This window comes from Vidua macroura, chromosome 8 (genome assembly GCF_024509145.1).
Source record: "Vidua macroura isolate BioBank_ID:100142 chromosome 8, ASM2450914v1, whole genome shotgun sequence".
In the NCBI taxonomy this organism is placed as follows: domain Eukaryota; kingdom Metazoa; phylum Chordata; class Aves; order Passeriformes; family Viduidae; genus Vidua; species Vidua macroura.
This window is the reverse complement of record NC_071578.1, coordinates 18,556,948-18,573,942: the sequence shown is the minus strand read 5'-3', so window position 1 is coordinate 18,573,942 and position 16,995 is coordinate 18,556,948. Positions and strand designations below refer to the sequence as shown.

The following is a 16,995-nucleotide window of genomic DNA, read 5'->3' as shown; positions in this document are numbered from 1 at the left end:
CTGTGTCAAGCAAAACATCTCTTGGTGCTGCAGCATCCCAGGCATGGGGATGTTCTGCAGTTATTGACCCCGGACACTAGAGAAGTGAAGAGTCTTTGGAGTCAGCTCAGGCATTTGGATTCACGGCAGAAGTTGAAAGAAGGACTGACAGGTCTTTGGCATACTCCCATCTTAGCATCTTACAATTTGCTGCTATCTTCCCAGCAAAGGAGATTCCACACAGTAATCCCTGAGGAAGGTGTATATTTTATGATCAGATGGCCTCCTTGCCAGAAAAACAGGCTGCTTCAAGATAGCCAGCTAATAAGCCATAACACAAGGAGACTTCATTATTCCATTTGGATATCTGTGGCAAGCGGTATTTAAAAATTGCATTTTACATTAATACATCAACACTAATATACCATTAATTTATTAATTTAAGAATAAAAAATAATCAGCAGTTTCCATTCAGGAGGGCTCCCATCTGCCCAGGAGTGAGAGTGCTCTGCCCTTGAGCCTCTCTTCAGCCCACCCCAGAACAAATAGTGGAGCCATCCATGGTAGCACAACCCACTTCCCTTCCCCCGGGCCACACACTGTGCTGTTCAGTGTTTTGGCAACCCCACCTCAGCTCTGCAGAGAAGGGCTGGCTGGGCAGCCTCAAAGATGCCCCAGTGTCAGCTCTGGTGCCTCAGGCCAGGCTCTGGCCTGGCCCCACCCCAGCCCCGCTCAACAGCAGCCAGTCTGTGTGCTGCTGAGCAAACCGCAGGGGAAAAGGAAGACTGAACATCTTTCTCAGATTATTTCCAGCCCTTGAAACACTTTCCTTAACATGAGATGGTAAAGAGATCTCCCACTTTGCCTGACTAAGATATCTGCTATTCTCCTCTTCCACTTCCTGACAAGAACAGTCAGGAAGGTAGCATCAGTTTGAACACTTAAACATATTTTATCCAAAAATTACTCTAAACTGTTGCAAAATAGAAATACAAGTGAAGCCAAAGCAATCCAATCTTTTCTTCTTCTCTCCAGAAGTCACAGTGATGACACACCTCTTAAGAAGCAGGGCCTTTGCTTGCCTGTGGCTGCCCTCCTGGGTTTCAGGTCACATCTGCTCTGGGTTTCTGGGAGAATTAAGCAAGACTAAATGAGGTCAGCTTTCTCTGCAACAGACACTCTCAGGGGTTAAACATGAAGTATGCATTAGCATCCTATCTGGGACAGACTTCTGTTAGTTTTCCAAGTCTCAGGAACAGAGCTAACAGCTGGAGACAGCTATTGCTAGGTACACCTGGGTGTGAGCTGAGCAGAGAGCCGACATACCCACACCCCCGAGGCTGTAGCACAGCTCCTGCTGCGTGTGCTGTGTCTCGGGACACACGGCAGCCACCCGGGGAACACAGCAAGGTGGCATTAGTGCTGTCCCTGGAGACTCCCTGCACATGGGTCTTTCTGAGCACAGGAGGAAGAAAAAGACTGAAAATAGGCAGCAGAAGGCCTGCACCGGTCCTGAGCATTTTTTACATTGCTCCTGTTACTTTTTCCTTGCCAAGCTTTTATCTTGATTTTTGTGCAATAAAATCACGTTAATAAAATTGTGAATGAATAGAAAGGCCCTAAGTCAATATTTGCACATAGAAAAGACTGGTTAGAACAGCTTAGGAATTGATCCTGATTTATTAAAGCACCTGTTCACCCAGGGAACATTTTAGCAGCAATCAATATGTAATTAAATCTTCATTGATGTTTTACAATTGTTTTGTTTCCCAGCAATTACAGTGATAGAATCAGCTTCCCCTGGTTGTTCCTCTTTCCAGCTTTACTACTGATCTCCTGTGAGCATTCTGGCAACTCACTTTACATCTTCCAAGCTGTTATTAATAAATTGGGATCACAATCACAGTGAAACAGCTCTAATCCACACCCACTGCACTAAGCACAGGCCAACAAGAAAAGCCAACCTCTGACCTGAGTAACGTGGTAACAATAACAACAACGGGAGCTCTGGGGCGATATAAGCACAAATGTTTTAGTGTAATCATCACATAACTCTGAACTAAAATATGCTTGAAGAGCTGAGCTTTCATTAGGCTTTTCTAGTCAGACTTTAGGTCCCTCAAAGCTGGGATTGCTTTTCACTTGCTGCCTGTCCAGCTCCAGGAAACAGGAGTGTTGTGGGTGCAGCAGTGTAAATCACTCCTGTTTCCTGCTCAGGAAATTCCCATTTGGGCTTTCCAAAATAATACACACCGAACGCACCAGAATGGGCGTTCAGTAAAGCCTCCTCACACGACTCTGGCCGGAGGAGCGGCTCGCTGCAGAGCCCGTAGCCATGCCGAGGCCTGTGGGCTGAGAGCTCCGGAGCTGGCTCCCCGAGGGACAGGGAACGCAGCCCTCCGTGCCAGGCTTTGCGGCGGCTGGCAGGGACAGCGAAGGGGGCAAGGGGGGAACATCCCGCCCGTTCCTCTTGGTTCTCACGGAGGCCGTGCCCGGGCTGCCCCGGGCTGTCCGGCCGGCCCGGTGCCGCCGCCGGGTGCAGCAGGCGGGCCCCAGCACAGCGAGGTGTCAGCGCGGCTTTCGCCGCGGCCGCAGCCCCCGCACGGCACTCGCAGGCCCGAACAGACTCAAAAAAAAACCCAAACCAAAACGAAACGGGGAAGCCTGATCATCGGTGTCAATTAGAACAAGTGGCTGTGAAAAAACAAGTGGGACCAGCAGAAGGGACATGCGAGTCCCCGTCCTGTGGTGCCCAGAGGTGGCCCATGTCCCTCAAAAACCGAGAGAAAAACCCCCACCCTGATGCTCAGCCAGAGACCAGGTGAGAAACTGGGATATCACTGAAAAGAGAAGCACTTAAAGGGACAGAGACTGAAACCTCCTCCTCTTCGTGCTCACTTGAGGTGTGTTGATACCCTGACCCCAGGACCCTTGTCTGTGTCCTGGACTCACCAAGACCTTTTGAATTTGCCAGTCTCATAGCACTGATTCCTGCTAATCTCAGCAGTGCAAGGAAGGGAGCACCCCTCAGCCAAAAAGTTCATTCACTTGATCAGAAAAGCTCCTTTACTGAACACATTTACTGAAAACCTTTTTGTAACTACACATTTAAAGGATTGCTTTAAGCATGGAGAACCAGTGGTCACGGCAGACCCGAATGTCTCAAACTTCTCAGACTGTTCTCTCTTTATCACTGTCCACATTTGGGGCTTAACTCAGCCCCCTGGTGGTGCAGTCATGGGGGTTGGAGGCAATTTTGGAAGGAGTCCACTGACTGCTGAGAAGTTACTGTGACACCAACCTGTCTGCTCCCGTGGGCAGGGTATCCTGTATTCACCAAAACCAAATCATCCATGCCAGTTTTGATTCCCCCATGGTCTGACATTGATGTGGGGACCTGAACTTGCTGGTCTTCCCCATCACACAAGCAAGAAGCAAATTAAGCACACAGCCTTCAACTTTCACATGCTTGCAGCCAGCTTGGCTCTGCCATTCACTGCTCCTTGGGGAGCTCCCTGTGAAGTTATGTAGATAAGGCTGCTAAACTACTGCCTCTGGCACTAAGTTCTCGGTTCTGACCCATGTCCTAAAGCCTCAATAATATTTGGGACTCTTCCCAGACCCATCCTGCAAGCATCAAATGGCCCCGCTCTACCAGCTGGTCCTGGTGAAATTAGCACAGTTTCAGGGCAGCCCAAGCTTTGTAGGGTTGTTCAGACTTGTGAAACAGCTATAGAGGGTTTAAAAGAGCCTTTAATTTCATGTCAAAGTGCCATCCTTCACCATGGGTTAAAATAGAAGGAAAACATCAAAGAATAAAATGGAAACAAGAAATTAACATTCCCCCTTGTGTTTGAAAAACTGTTTGGGAAGTGGATAGGATTCAATGTGTAATGAGCATCCACATCCTTCAGAGTGCTTTTGATATCTCAACCATTACTTTGATCTTCTTTTTCCCCTCACTTGGATCAACTGAAAGATTTTCTACAAGTACATTTTCAGACCCTTGTTCACAGTTAATCTTCTCTCTGTGTCCTTTTCAACATCTTCCTCCTAGAGTCTGTCAGTCACTGCCACAGAGATTCATCAAGGCTGTCTTGTAATCGCCACTGGTATCCTCCTGACAGGAGAAAATATTAAAAAATAGGTGAGTATGGAAGTTCCTCTGCATGCTCCAAGTGCTGACGTTGTCAGTCTGTGGAATATGCCCACACAGGAAAAGGACTTTGGAAAGAGCAAGTCAGACTTCAGCAGAGTTGCTGCCAGCTGACACACCATCAAAAGCGAATGGAGAAATGAGGCTTGTAGCTACCACCTGAAATAACATTCATCAAGTCCAATTTTTTCCTTTGGAATGCAGGTGAGCAATTGATCAAGATTCTGTGCTACAGAGCAGCACAAAGTCAGCACAAATGACAGCAAGCAAACCTGTTGTGTTCAGATTTTTTGTCCCTGGGTATTTATGTAGCACCTCTTCCCTACAGGAAGGGAAAAGTATATTTAGCCCTGACACATGGCATTTTTAAAAAAGCCACAAATATGATCATTTTGGTCTAGAAGTGCTACATAAAATATTCACTAGGTAAAGAAAATTTCCTCCCTTTGAATGTTTTGTGGTGACAGGTGTAAAGCTAGTTCCACTTCTCAGAAGGAATGAATATTCTGTACAGACCCTTGAAGACTGATCATTAATCAACGTGACAGACACTGACAGTGTCAATTACAAGAAGGGCCCTTCATTACAGAACCAGACTTGCCATAGGGACTGCTAAGGACAGGGCTTCTGTGCCATTTGCACAGGGGCAGAGGAATGTCCCAAAGTCCTGGGGACAAATGGTAAAAACCAGCATTTCAGCACTAACAGGGGAGGCACATTTACTCGGAGCTGAAACTACAATGCTACAGTAATCCTTGACAAGGTTCAGTTTCTGAACCTATCTCATCACAGTGTAGACCAGGCTTTCACCTGGGATAAGGCAGCAAAAAAACCCCAAACAACGGAAAAGGAAAAGGAAAAGGAAAAGGAACAAAATACCCCAGCATTATTTTGATGTATATGGATGGCACTGGCTTGAGGTAGTTAAGGATGGCAGAGAGAGGGAAGAAAATGGCACAGCAGTGTAACAGCTATAGGATAAGTATAACATGAATGATTCATTTAATTTAGATATATCTAGAATGTCATGCAGTGCATGGATACAGAGAAAATCCTAGTGAAAATCCTAGTGCAGTATCTCCTTGGGTTTGCTTTGTCCAAGTCACAGAGAGCATATGGTCTGACTCACCTTTCAGACATATGTGTCTCTCAAGGACATGGCTGTTAACAGCCCTAGTGAAGGAGAGCTGTGATCATAGCAGAAATAAAATTGCTGCTGCAAACAACCATGGAAGCATCCCACAGTGCTGGAAAAATTAGGAATACATGCAATGGCTGAGAACATCATATCAAGATTCTGCTTACCGAAATCATAGTGGAGAGAGGCTTTCCTGCAATACGCTTGAATTCAGGCTTTATAAGATTTAGGTCAACTTCACTTCGAGAAACAAGCACCCTTATCAGAGTTCCATCGTCGGTGCCAGCCCCCTGGAACAACAGATACAGCAGTCTGTGATGTTACTGGTGTTCAAGGGATAAGTTGTGCAAACTAGTCCAGGGCAGCAGGAATCAGCTCTCAAACACCACTTGGCACCTCTTCTGTGGAACATCTGCAACTCTTTCAGGAGGGCCCACCCTCACACCACTCCCAGAGGCCACTGCCAGCACCACAAGCCTGCCATGGAGGTGTGCACAAATTTTGCACAAGTCAAATACAAAAGCAAACATGCTACAGAGGTGGGAGTTGGTACTGAATACAGACTGTCCCTCTGCAGAATCACCCAGGCAGTGTTTGGCTTCAACCAATATTGTTTAATCACTCACAGGAGAATTAAGGTCATGCCGATAACAAAACCGTTACCTCAGCTTTCCAAAAGGTTTGGAGAGCTGACATCTTGTACATATCAGTTAAGTATTACAGGGGCACAGTCTGCAAATACCTTATGTGACTCCATTTGAAACTCTCATTTTATACTGCCATTGAGAGAATTGCTTCCTAAAAAGAAAATACTGTGTTCCAGTCTATTTAAATGGAAGGCAAGTCTTCACCATAAACAACCGCCTAGAAAAGCCTCTTTTGTCTGTGTTCCAGAAAGGGCCTGGGCTCCTTGCAGACTCTTAAGCCAGAAAAGCCAGACTCCCTTGTTATCTTGAGTTTAAAGGGTACTTTTCTTCTCAAGCTGTTTGAAAGGATTCTGCTATTACTTGCAACAATTGCACTAAACCTGCTGAATTTCATCAAAACCTTGGCTTTTCTAGTTTGAATTGGTGGCAGCCAGGTTACAAGTTAAGTCCATATGAAAACCAGTGTGTTGCAATGGAGAGTCTTACCTTTAAAGCATTGTACAGCCTCTCTGCAAAGTAGCAATGGATGTTCCTGGTGCATTTCACTAGGCATACAAAAAGCTCAGTAAGAATCAATGGTAATTCCAGCCCAGGGAAGGAAGTGACTCAGATCCTTCATGCTTCTCATTAATTCAGTGTGCTCCTGGAATCTGAGTTTATCTTATCCAAGAGGTACCCCTTACTTCATACCAGACACCTTTATAAAGCAGATTCATCTGATATAAGTCAGCTGCTGCAGAAGAAAAGGCAGCAGACTCTGACAAAACAAAGGGAAAGGTCACCACTTACCAATAGCCAGCATGGCATCCTCAAGTGAACCACGAGTTTCACTCTTGATAGAGTCTTCTATGCTCTTGCCAGCCAGTTTCTGGTATTCTTCAAACACTGAAACACAAGAACTTACATTTGAAACACAAAGAACTTATATTTTTTACCAAGTAACCCTCGAGGCATCTTGTGCCCAATATTTGCAGGCATTACTTGTGTGGCAATATGAGCACACAGATCCTGCAAAAGCAATGGCCACATTTGCACCAGCTTCAGGAGGCTTTAGTCAACATCAGAAATCATGTTGGATACAAAGATGGATGTTAACATTTACAAAAAGCCAAACCATTCATGATTCTTAATTCCCTAACTTGAGGGAATTTCTGTCACCTTAAGTTTTTGTGGGAATCTGACCCTTTATTGCTGTCTTTAACCACAGAAATAAAGCAGACAACAAAGTTAGGCACAACCTGGTCTTGTGGTTGCTGATGTCATTAGCTTTAGGAGCCAAAATAAAATCAACTTAAATGTAGGACTATGCAGTTCACAGCCCATGGACTTTAAAATGATGACAACACCATTTGGGGAAGCGTATTATTTCAACCACAATTTAAAATAAAAACAACTGAGAAAATATGAGCAAAATACAGGTACAGATTCCAAGATATTTGAGTTCCTACAGTAACTAAAGCTCAGCAACAGGGTCATTGCTTGCCTTATACACTTTGGATACTTCAAGGCTCAGAAACAGAGATCTCTATTTTTACTCCTAGCTTCCTAGGACTAACAAAGAAGGAAAATGGCTATATAATGCAATAGACATCTTAAGAAACTTTACTCAGCATACAAGATTATCAATACTCAAGACACTTTGGGGAAATGGAATACAGAATAGACAGATGGATACAAACTTCTCAACTCAAACTACTTTTTCTATTAAAAACAAATTTTAAAAGCTGCAATAATTGCACTCAGATCTTAAAGACAAATAGGTACAGGTGGCTGTAGCACAGAAGAAATTGCTTAGTGCCACAGTAGGTTCAAAAGACTGGTTGCATTATCACAAGAAGGTGAAATGCAATTCTTAAAGACGGATACAGACAAATACTATAGAGACCAACTATTTTTGTTTGTCTTGTTTATTTTTTAAGTCACCTTGGGAGATTGAATTTGAAACACAAGGGGGAGCTGGCTTCCAGGGCATAGAAACAGCTGCAAAGGATCTCAGCTTAGAAAAAGCTCAGGCATATCTGGTTTATTTTTGGTTAAATTTATCAGTTTAGGTTCACCTGATTCACACAGTACTTATATATGCCTGCTTGATTCAGGCAATATAACAAAATCTGTTATACCTCAAAAGCATTGAGATGACAAGGTTTGGTCTCTGCTGCATGGACAGTGGGGAGCTGAGGTCTCAGCTGGAGCAGGGCTTGTGTCTTCCCTCCCAGCAGCCTCTGATGCCCTCAAAAGGACCTGGGGCAGAAATGCAGGCTGCACCCTGTGATTCTCCAGCACCGAATAACCAGCTATTTTTTTAGTGATTTTTTTTCCCCCATAGGAACCCATATCCAAGGGGACGTGTCTGTTCACCACATGCTCCTACTTAGTAAGGATGGTACTCAGTCACTCACTTCTTGAATTTATAAAAACAACTACCCAGTTATCACCACTGTATAGGGACTCCTGGAAAAGCCACTTGATTTTCAGCAGAACTAAATCTTCATAATCTTTCACAAAATCTGCTGGCAGCTTTTGGCTACTGGGTGACCAGGAATTAGAAAACAAACTCAGGTACTTATTTCTGACCACTCATGTCTCTCATCTATAGCCCCACCTCTTCTTCTTGACTAGGGTGATTTCTCATTTTGGAGGCTTGGGAGTGTAGTGATGGTAATGTGGGCTCTGCTCCATACCTTTCATTAAGTGTGTGGCACTCCTTTTGCACAAGATGGTGATGAACTGTATCTCATCAGTGCCCCGTATCTTCTCTCCAGCAGCATAGAGAGTCTGTAATTTAGCACACAGTTATTAGTGAGTTGCTCTGTGTGTGCAGCTGATCAAGGATCAGAGCTTGGCTGAAGGCATGGCTGGGGTAAAGGGGTTTGGAGTAACTGTAACCACTGTGTGAACCAGAGTCTTCTAGAACAGCTGGTTATGAAAACCTTTCTGTCTTCTAAACAAATGGAACATCCACTATCTCTGTCCTTTCTAACCCCTGCAGCCGCTGGGAGTTTCCTCCCTTTTCTCTGCTCTTCCACTCCACCATACCCATATACTTTCACATATCAAAAGCAGATGAGCCAAAACCCAGGCCTCATCACTCCTCTTTGGAATGGCAGAGCTCAGCAGTGCAGGCAAAATTGAAAAACCTCAAGTTACTTAAAGATAACCCCACCCCAAATTATTGTGACTCCAACCCTCTGCTGACACTGAAGCACACTGAAGTTCAAGAAGGTGGGAATCCAGGCATATCAGTGATCTCATATATTTGAGAGTACCTCTGCATCCTGAAGAGCCAGGGCTGTGTCCACATAGAGGGTGGCATTGTCCCTCTCACCCTATGAGCAGAAAAAGAAGGGTAACAATTTTGTCTCATGAAGATTCTTCCATAAATAAAGATCAGGGCATTCATTCTGATCAAAGATCAATTATCCTCTCAGCTATCTATTTCTGCAGAGTACTCAAGCAGTAATATTTTCAGACAGCACAAGTGCAAACTCCTTCACTGAAAGGTGCTGAAATCAGTCATATGAAGCAGAGTAAAAAATTGTTCAGTTATTGTGCTACCAGGCAGGAAAATTCCAAAAATGTGGTAGGGTAAATGAAATGCACTCAGCATTGAGGGCACAGACCCTGGAAAAGTGGTGAATCCTAGTGGAGTGGCACTTTTAAAGACCCTTGCAGAGTACACTGGCTTTACACATATGTGAAAGTGAGGTGTCTCTCTGCAGGAGAGCTGGCTGTAAGTTCCCAGCTCTCTTACTGCTGCTAAGGGAGAGAGATTTCCCTGCTTCAGTCACACTAAAGCTGAAACAGATCCAGTCCAAGTGACATGGTTGTCTCTGCAGGTGATCATGACTGTACTGGCTCTCCTATTGCATGTCTTCTCCAAAAAAGAAGAGAAAAGTGTGAAGACCTTTATTTATACCCTCACTTCTCTTCTCTAGCATTACCTGAAGAAGGCAAACCAGAATCTGCTCTAAGTAGCCACTCGTTTCCGATTTTATGTCTTGTTCCAGATCAGAACCATATTCTATGCAAGGGAAAGAGAAGGGAAAGGGAAGGATTTGTTATTTATTTAGGTGATACGTCAAGACATTACCAGTAACCCAAGCACACACAATAGCCTGACACTGGGCAAGAGGGTCATTAAGGAAAAAAACCAGGGCTGAGAGCAGCTCACACCCTCTGTGATGCCCAGGTCAGCATTTGCATCCAGCTGAGTCACTAGCTCCCCTGATGTCCAAGAAATAAACCCAGAGCTAATTTTAGAGGTATAGCTGAAGGGATGAACAAGATAAAATATTTACAAATACATATTTGATAAATTCCCATCTATTTAATGGGGAGAAAAGCCAAGTGCACAGCTATAGTTTTGTTTAGGTTCTGACAATATTCTGTACCCAAACTGAACCAAATTTGTAATTTGCTAACCCTTTGCTGCAGCTGGATGAAGATCTAGAAAGGGATTTTCATTTTCTCTGAGCATAGCTATTTTCTGTTTGCCAGCTGAAAGCAGAGTTACAATGCTTTTAGAGTTAAATGCTTTTAGAAAAGCCATTTTCTTGCTGACAGTGCTGGCTGGTAACGCCTTCCTGTTGTGTTCTGACCACAGAAATCTGAGCCCCAGGCACTTACCTTCTTTGTAAGCCTTGATTATCTCCTTGATCTGTGCTTTTGTCCGAGATGCCAGGATCTCTATGATAACACTTTCCCTTGTTCCCACACCCTATAATAGAAAACACAGTGGAGAAATAAAGGTGGAGAAAGGCATCTAGTCATGGAGGGTGATTTACTGCTAGAGAAGTATGGTGAAGGGAGGAGTTGGATGGCAGCAAAGTCAGGCTATGTGCTGAGCTGTAAGAAACCATCGTGATGAAAGCTGGAGACACAAAACCCATTTGGGTTGAACACGGTTTCTTTTACCAAGGTGCCTAATTTGTAAAGGATGATTTATATAACCCTACATTTCCACAATGCTTTTCTGGAGTCAGATCTTTGACAATAGACAGCATTAAAGGAATGCAGGGAGACCAGTGCTTGGCTAGTCAGTCCATCTTTATACCATTTTAACAGACCACTCTGCATCTGAAACTTGTAAAGGTACATTACCAATAGGTAGGATCCCAGCTGACCCCAGCCTGGCCCTTGCACTACCACTCCTTGATTCCTTAAAGGTTTCATGGCTCAGCTGGGGCAGCAAGGCAGCAGGTTTGGGTGTGGATTTAATTTTGTTGTCTTTCCAGCTTCTATGAATCATGTGTGTACAGAAACTTTCTTACAGCCATAAATATTTAAGCAGCATTTTCCCCCAAAATATTAATACTACAATTAAGTATTTCTCAAAGGCTACTGCTAACAACAAACTTAACCATGTAACAGTCCAGCTATTAACACTTGCACAAGTGCAAGAAATTAGCACTGTATTTGTGCTATTATTTAAATATCAGCATGCAATTTGCTTACCTTCATGGCATCATATAGCTCCTTGGCATCATACTTGAATGGGGAGTACATCAGAGCTACAATGAGCCTCTCAAAGTTGCCACTCAATTCAGACTTCAGGTTCTCAATCAGATCCTGTCAAATGTGCATCATCACATGGTTACATAAACAGACCCACAGGATCATTTTGCTGCACATGCTGCTTCCATCCCCATGGCCCAAGTAATGAAGCTGAATGACAGCATTGTTGATAGTTCATCAAAAAAGGTCCTGAGACTGAAAAAGGCACCTAACTCCAAAATGGGATTTGTCTAGGTGCTTACACATTCCCTGTTTTCTTGATATTCGGTCTCTCTCAATAATTAATTCTGTAGCAAGTCTTCCTCCACCCTGCTCAACTCACTGAGCAGAACCAGGTAGCTGTAGGCCTTGCACTGACCAAGGGTGTAGCTTCAGAGAGATTCCCATAGCCTGCATATAAACTTGCACCTAGGACATTTGCAGAATCAGGACTGCAGACTGCTTGAAGATACACTTCAGACTTCCCTGTCACTATAATGCAGGTTTTCCTAGAGTAGGATTCTCTCTGTTTTAGTGGGATGCAAGCGCTCTGTTTATTCTTTGTTCCATTCCCACCCCCTCCCCTTTCTTAGGCTTTTGCATGGCAGTCCCCTTTCCAGGAAGGGTCGCAGTAGGGCTGAGGGTACAGTCTGCTGGTGAAAAAAATTTCCCAATAAAAGTAAGATTTTATCAAAGAAACAAAGAGAGACAAAGGAAAACATAGTTGTCGATAACCATGGAATTTCTATACAAGAGTAATTAAATAAGTCTTTAAATTGAACTTTTTTGACATTTAAAAAGGCCTGAAACAAACCAATATTTTACTCAACATGTCACTTAGACAGGTATAAATTTTTGCTACAGCTTCAAATCAATAAGAAGCTTCACTTCAAATTAAAACTGATTTTAAAAAAGTATTTCTGGTCAAAATGCATTTAAAAAAATCAATCTTTAGATGAAAAACATTTTTTCATGGTCAAACATTAATTTTACACATTCATCACAGGCCTTATAAATGCATATTAGTCTACTTATTCACAGAAGACCTGCATATAGTTTGCATCATGCTTTCAGGATAAAGTGTACGCCCATTTACTACATCCTGCATGCAGTAAACCAGTGATTGAATATGGCTTTGTTTTGGAAGAACCTTTCCAAACTGTGCTTTGAAGGATTTGGCAATCTCTTGACGCTGCAGATTGCTCCTCTTGGTTAGGACATCAATTATAGCTTGTTCATCAGTCCCTGTGGAAAGCAACAGTAAATCATAAATACAGTGCACAAAATAAGCTGAGACTGGTCCAAAATCCCAATCTGAATACTCAGACAACCTTGTATGGTTCATTGCCTTTATCTAGAAGCTCAAGTACATACTGAGGAAACTTTAATATTAATTTTTCACAGTAAAAAAGAAGTGATATCTCTGGATGCAAATTTCCTATGGAATTGATTTCAACTTAGCAATTATAAGAACATTGAATTTACATATGTGGTTGGAGTCAACTCACCCAGCCCTTTCATGGCATTGTACAGAGTCTGAGCATCAGGTGCAGCATTAAAGTGTAAAGCACCTGCCACGGACCTGCCCTCTGCTTCACTCTGAAAGAAGAAGAAAAATACACAACTTTCCACCACTGCTTTTCATCAGCTGAAGAAAATGTATTTGAAAAGTACATTTATGCTACTTATTGCCTACACATGGTAAAGTCACAGAAAATAGGAGAGACTGGCCAGAAGTTTCTCAGCAGAGCAAAAAGAGAATACAAGTTTCTCTCCAAAGAGAACACAAGTTTGCTGCACTTCTGCACAGCTGGTATCAAGAAGGGAGCATCTCCACTGGAAGGATTTGGGTCAAAAGACTACTTTGAAGGAAGAGATCCATCTGGAGGACTGCAGGTTTGATGTTCTTCCCTGTACCAAGAATCAGATACAGCTACACAAGAATCCTCCTAACAAACCCCTGAGGTGCTGACAGTATCAATCCCAGGGCATAAAAGACACACTGAAACTTATTTTAGTGACCACAAGGTAGTAGGGCCATCAACCAGAACCCAGGCATAATTTAACAAAGTTGGTAGTCAAGGAACTGGCTTGAATATATTGTCACATCTATCACAAGCTGGTGCTGTCAATAGGGGAAGTATGTGGGTGGGTAGGCATGAAGAATCATCATCACTTTATTACAATAATAGACACAATTTTCTCCTTCCCAGAAGCAAGGATATTTAAGTTGGAAACTACTATATTCTCATAAATTTGCGTTTAGAGGCAGGGTTAATATTAAACTAATGGTATCAGTATGACCTGATAAATATTTTAATGGGGATGGCTTCACAGTGAGATAAAAATCAGAGATTACAGATCAGAAGGAATCATTAGGGTTGTCCCACCTGACTTACATAACATGGACCACCAAGTGCCACCCATCAGCCTCCTGCTATGATGCAAATCCCTTCTGCTCTTACTTCCCATGTGAAAGACAACCAGTGGATACAGCTGGTACGTTTGCATGGAGCAGTGACAATGAGGAGTACTGAGAGAGGCAGCGCGTTCAGCGATCAGCAAGACTTGGAAAAGTTTGCTTTTACAGCCAGCACAGAGACACTCCTGCACCACCACAACTTGCTCCCAGCAGAAAGAGCAGCTGTGAAGCAAATGGTGTCAATAGGAAACTTTACAAGAGATGCAGCTTTGAATCCAAATGGTCACTGAGCAGCAAGTTTAAGGCTGAGGTGAAGATGTCACTGCAGAAAAAAGAGCAGGTGGCATTCCCACCTCCAACAGTTTATCATTGGCATAGAAGAATTTAGCTGAGCTGGGAGGACCATTCCAAGTGCTCCTTTTCTAGCCCTCTGCCAAGATGGCCAGCACCACCACAGCCTCCCTGGGAGGCAGGTTAGACCCATCCATCTGAGTTTGCTTTGAAAAGGATGGTCAATCCTCTCCAGCTGCATGCAAGGGCCCTGCGAAGAAACCCCGAAACATTCTGGACCCATGCCTGGTGACTCAGTGAAAGAGGGAGTACAAAGCTGGGCTTTCATTTGGAGGCAGTGGAAACAAATTAAACAATGATCTTTTTTGGTACTAATTCCGATAAACAGTTACGGCCCTTCTTGGCTTGAGTAGCACATTTGTGACTCACTCATGCACCTCATTCTCTGTGCCCATAGCTGTTGCAGCATACGTACAATTGCACCAGCCTTTCAGAAAATCCCTGTTCACTTTGGTCTTGTTTCCCAGCTGAATTAATCCTACAACTCACTAATTGAAACTACTCAAGGCATTTGTGCTCATGTAAATATAAATAATTGGCATGAAAACAGCAGAAGCAGTGTATCTTACAGCTGATGCTGTGGAAAGTTTTACCTATAAATGAAAGGAAGAAGGAATAAAAGTTTTACTACCAAAATATTTCCAAACCTAAATGATAGGCTTTTTTTAAAAAGCTGGAATCTGAGGACAGGTTGGGTTATTGTTTGCATTTTGTTCAGTCAGTATTTTCTAAGAAAGTTACACCTTTTTTCATTCCTTCTGCTTTTGAACTGTATTTTTTAATGAAGGGTTTAGGAAACCAAAGTTTTTCCCCATCCTTCTTTGGACCTCTCATTTTCTTCTCATGCCTCCACCCCCTACAACACCAACTGGTAGGAGATCACTGGAGTTTAAGGGCTTTTCTCCTTCTTTTCTCATTCTAATTTACAAATTATTTCCAGCTTGGGGGTAGAAGAGACTAGATCATCCAAAAGGAAAATAATTAAATGAGAGCTACTCCAAGCTCAAGAAAAACATCTATTTTATTATACCAAACTTCCAAGGGAAATAGGAAGGCAGAGAAAACTCAGAAGGAAGATTACAATTTGAATTTTTCTGGGGAAAAAAAAAATATTTTGAGACCTGGTAGTAAACCTGGCCTCCCACAAAGGCTGATGGGGGAGGTGGCACCAGGGCTACCTGCTGCCTGGTCTGAGCCAGACCCCAGGTGCTGCCTCAGCACACCCCATGAGCTTCTCCTCATCCTGCCACATTCCTCCCAAAGCCACAAGCATTTTCAAGAGAACATACACAGCATTTCTGGCTCCTGGCAAAGAGACAGGCTGTTCAAGCCACATTATTGTTGCAATATTAAAAACCCACCAAAGATAGACATTGTGGCTTGACCATATCTTTCTCTGTGACCACAGCCTGCCAGCACAGCAGGGGACCAAAACTGGGGACAGGCCAGCGCCCTGAACTCACTGCCACAGGACAAGGGAGCAGACAAGGAGCCCACAGCTTGCAGACTTCAACTGTGTAACTTTGCTGTTGCATGGTACCATCTCCCCATGAACACAGGGATATAAACACCCCCTGCACCTCTCTCAGCTAAGGATTCAGGTAGGATCTGCTCCTCTTCCTATAGCCAGCAACCATATCAACACCCTCCTTTATCAATGTTTTTGAAGTGCTGAATGCTATTTTACAGCCAGAAAAACAGTAAAAAGGTCTTGCTGATTTTTAAAGGAAACTGTTCATTCCCACACAGTGCCTGATACAACTTATAAGGTACCTTATTCCAGTGCCAAAAAACCTCAGAGTGTCAGTATATCCTCTACTTACCCAGGCCTTCCACCATGCCATTGTGGTCTCAGTAGTGCTAGCTGGGTCTGTTGGTGAAGAAAACCACACATATCACACCTCAAAGTCTGGGAATCTGAGATTTGAAGGGAGGCATGGGGAGGAGAGAAAGAAACAAAAGTTCCTTTCAATAAACTTACCACAAGAAAAATGGAATAACTGTACTCCTCTGGAGGCTTGTTTCCCTCTGGAAGCCGCAGAATGTAACTGGCCTCTGAGGCACACGCAGGTATAAAGCATCCTTATCTCCAAATTCCACAGGGCAACACCCTCTGACATGGCTCAACCTGTTTTTCACATATGAGCTCACAGGGAGAGATCAAGTTGCTTAATAAACGAGGCTTCCATTGTGAGGAGGCCTAAATTCAACCTTGTTGACTCATTGTAATTTTTCCACTGCTTGCTTCTCCCAATACACACCCTTCCCTGCTGACATTTTGGCCTCTGGCACAGATACAACATACAAATTACAACCAGGTAATTTCTCAGCATGAAAGAGACTAGATGAATCCAACTATAACTGAATAAGGGATTCACTATTACCGACTCTTTCTAGCTCTGCTAATCTGGAACACTGCCAAACAGGACTCTAGAAACATAACATACCTTCCTCTACCTCCCTTCAAAAACTTACTAAAAAAACCTCAAAGCCAAACAACCAAAAAATTTCCAAACCAAACAAACCACATACCCAGCCAAGCTCCACATCATCCATGTCCCACACCTTACAGTGTAGCTCCATAAAGCATCAGATTGTACAGGGACTTAGGAGGTCCCTGAATCCCATACCTAGACTTCCACAGCATGAGTCACAAATGGTCTCTAGGGTAACATAGGACCAACACATCTAAGGCTAACAAGTTTGAGTAATGACAACCCCAGCTAAGTGTCATAGGGCTTGCAGTAGCTGCTGTGACATGTTAAGGTTTAGGAGCTGAGTGCAAAACTTCTCTTTTTTCAAAAGAAAA

General features: G+C 43.4%; 1 protein-coding gene across 1 annotated transcript; it reads right to left on the bottom strand.

The window, feature by feature from the left end:
- Positions 1–3,712: 3,712 nt before the first annotated feature.
- On the bottom strand, positions 3,713–16,343 carry ANXA8L1 (annexin A8 like 1). The gene is made up of 13 exons (XM_053984083.1): positions 16,168–16,343; positions 16,010–16,056; positions 12,922–13,012; positions 12,564–12,658; positions 11,375–11,488; positions 10,547–10,637; positions 9,862–9,941; positions 9,187–9,246; positions 8,602–8,695; positions 6,710–6,805; positions 6,407–6,465; positions 5,441–5,563; positions 3,713–4,099 (listed from the first exon to the last, which is right to left on the bottom strand). Exons 1-13 carry the CDS (start codon positions 16,304–16,306, stop codon positions 4,043–4,045), a joined length of 1,146 nt encoding a protein of 381 aa, XP_053840058.1. The 5' UTR covers positions 16,307–16,343; the 3' UTR covers positions 3,713–4,042.
- Positions 16,344–16,995: the final 652 nt, after the last annotated feature.

What these genes read in the sequence shown, in the direction of transcription:
- ANXA8L1 (XM_053984083.1), bottom strand. Translation starts at nt 16,306, where the DNA reads ATGTCAGAGGGTGTTGCCCTGTGGAATTTGGAGATAAGGATGCTTTAT. An exon ending in TGGCATGGTGGAAGGCCTGG is followed by an intron (nt 13,013 to 16,009) that starts GTAAGTAGAGGA and finishes TTCTTCTTTCAG; the next exon opens with AGTGAAGCAGAGGGCAGGTC. An exon ending in AATCAAGGCTTACAAAGAAG is followed by an intron (nt 9,942 to 10,546) that starts GTAAGTGCCTGG and finishes TCCCTTGCATAG; the next exon opens with AATATGGTTCTGATCTGGAA.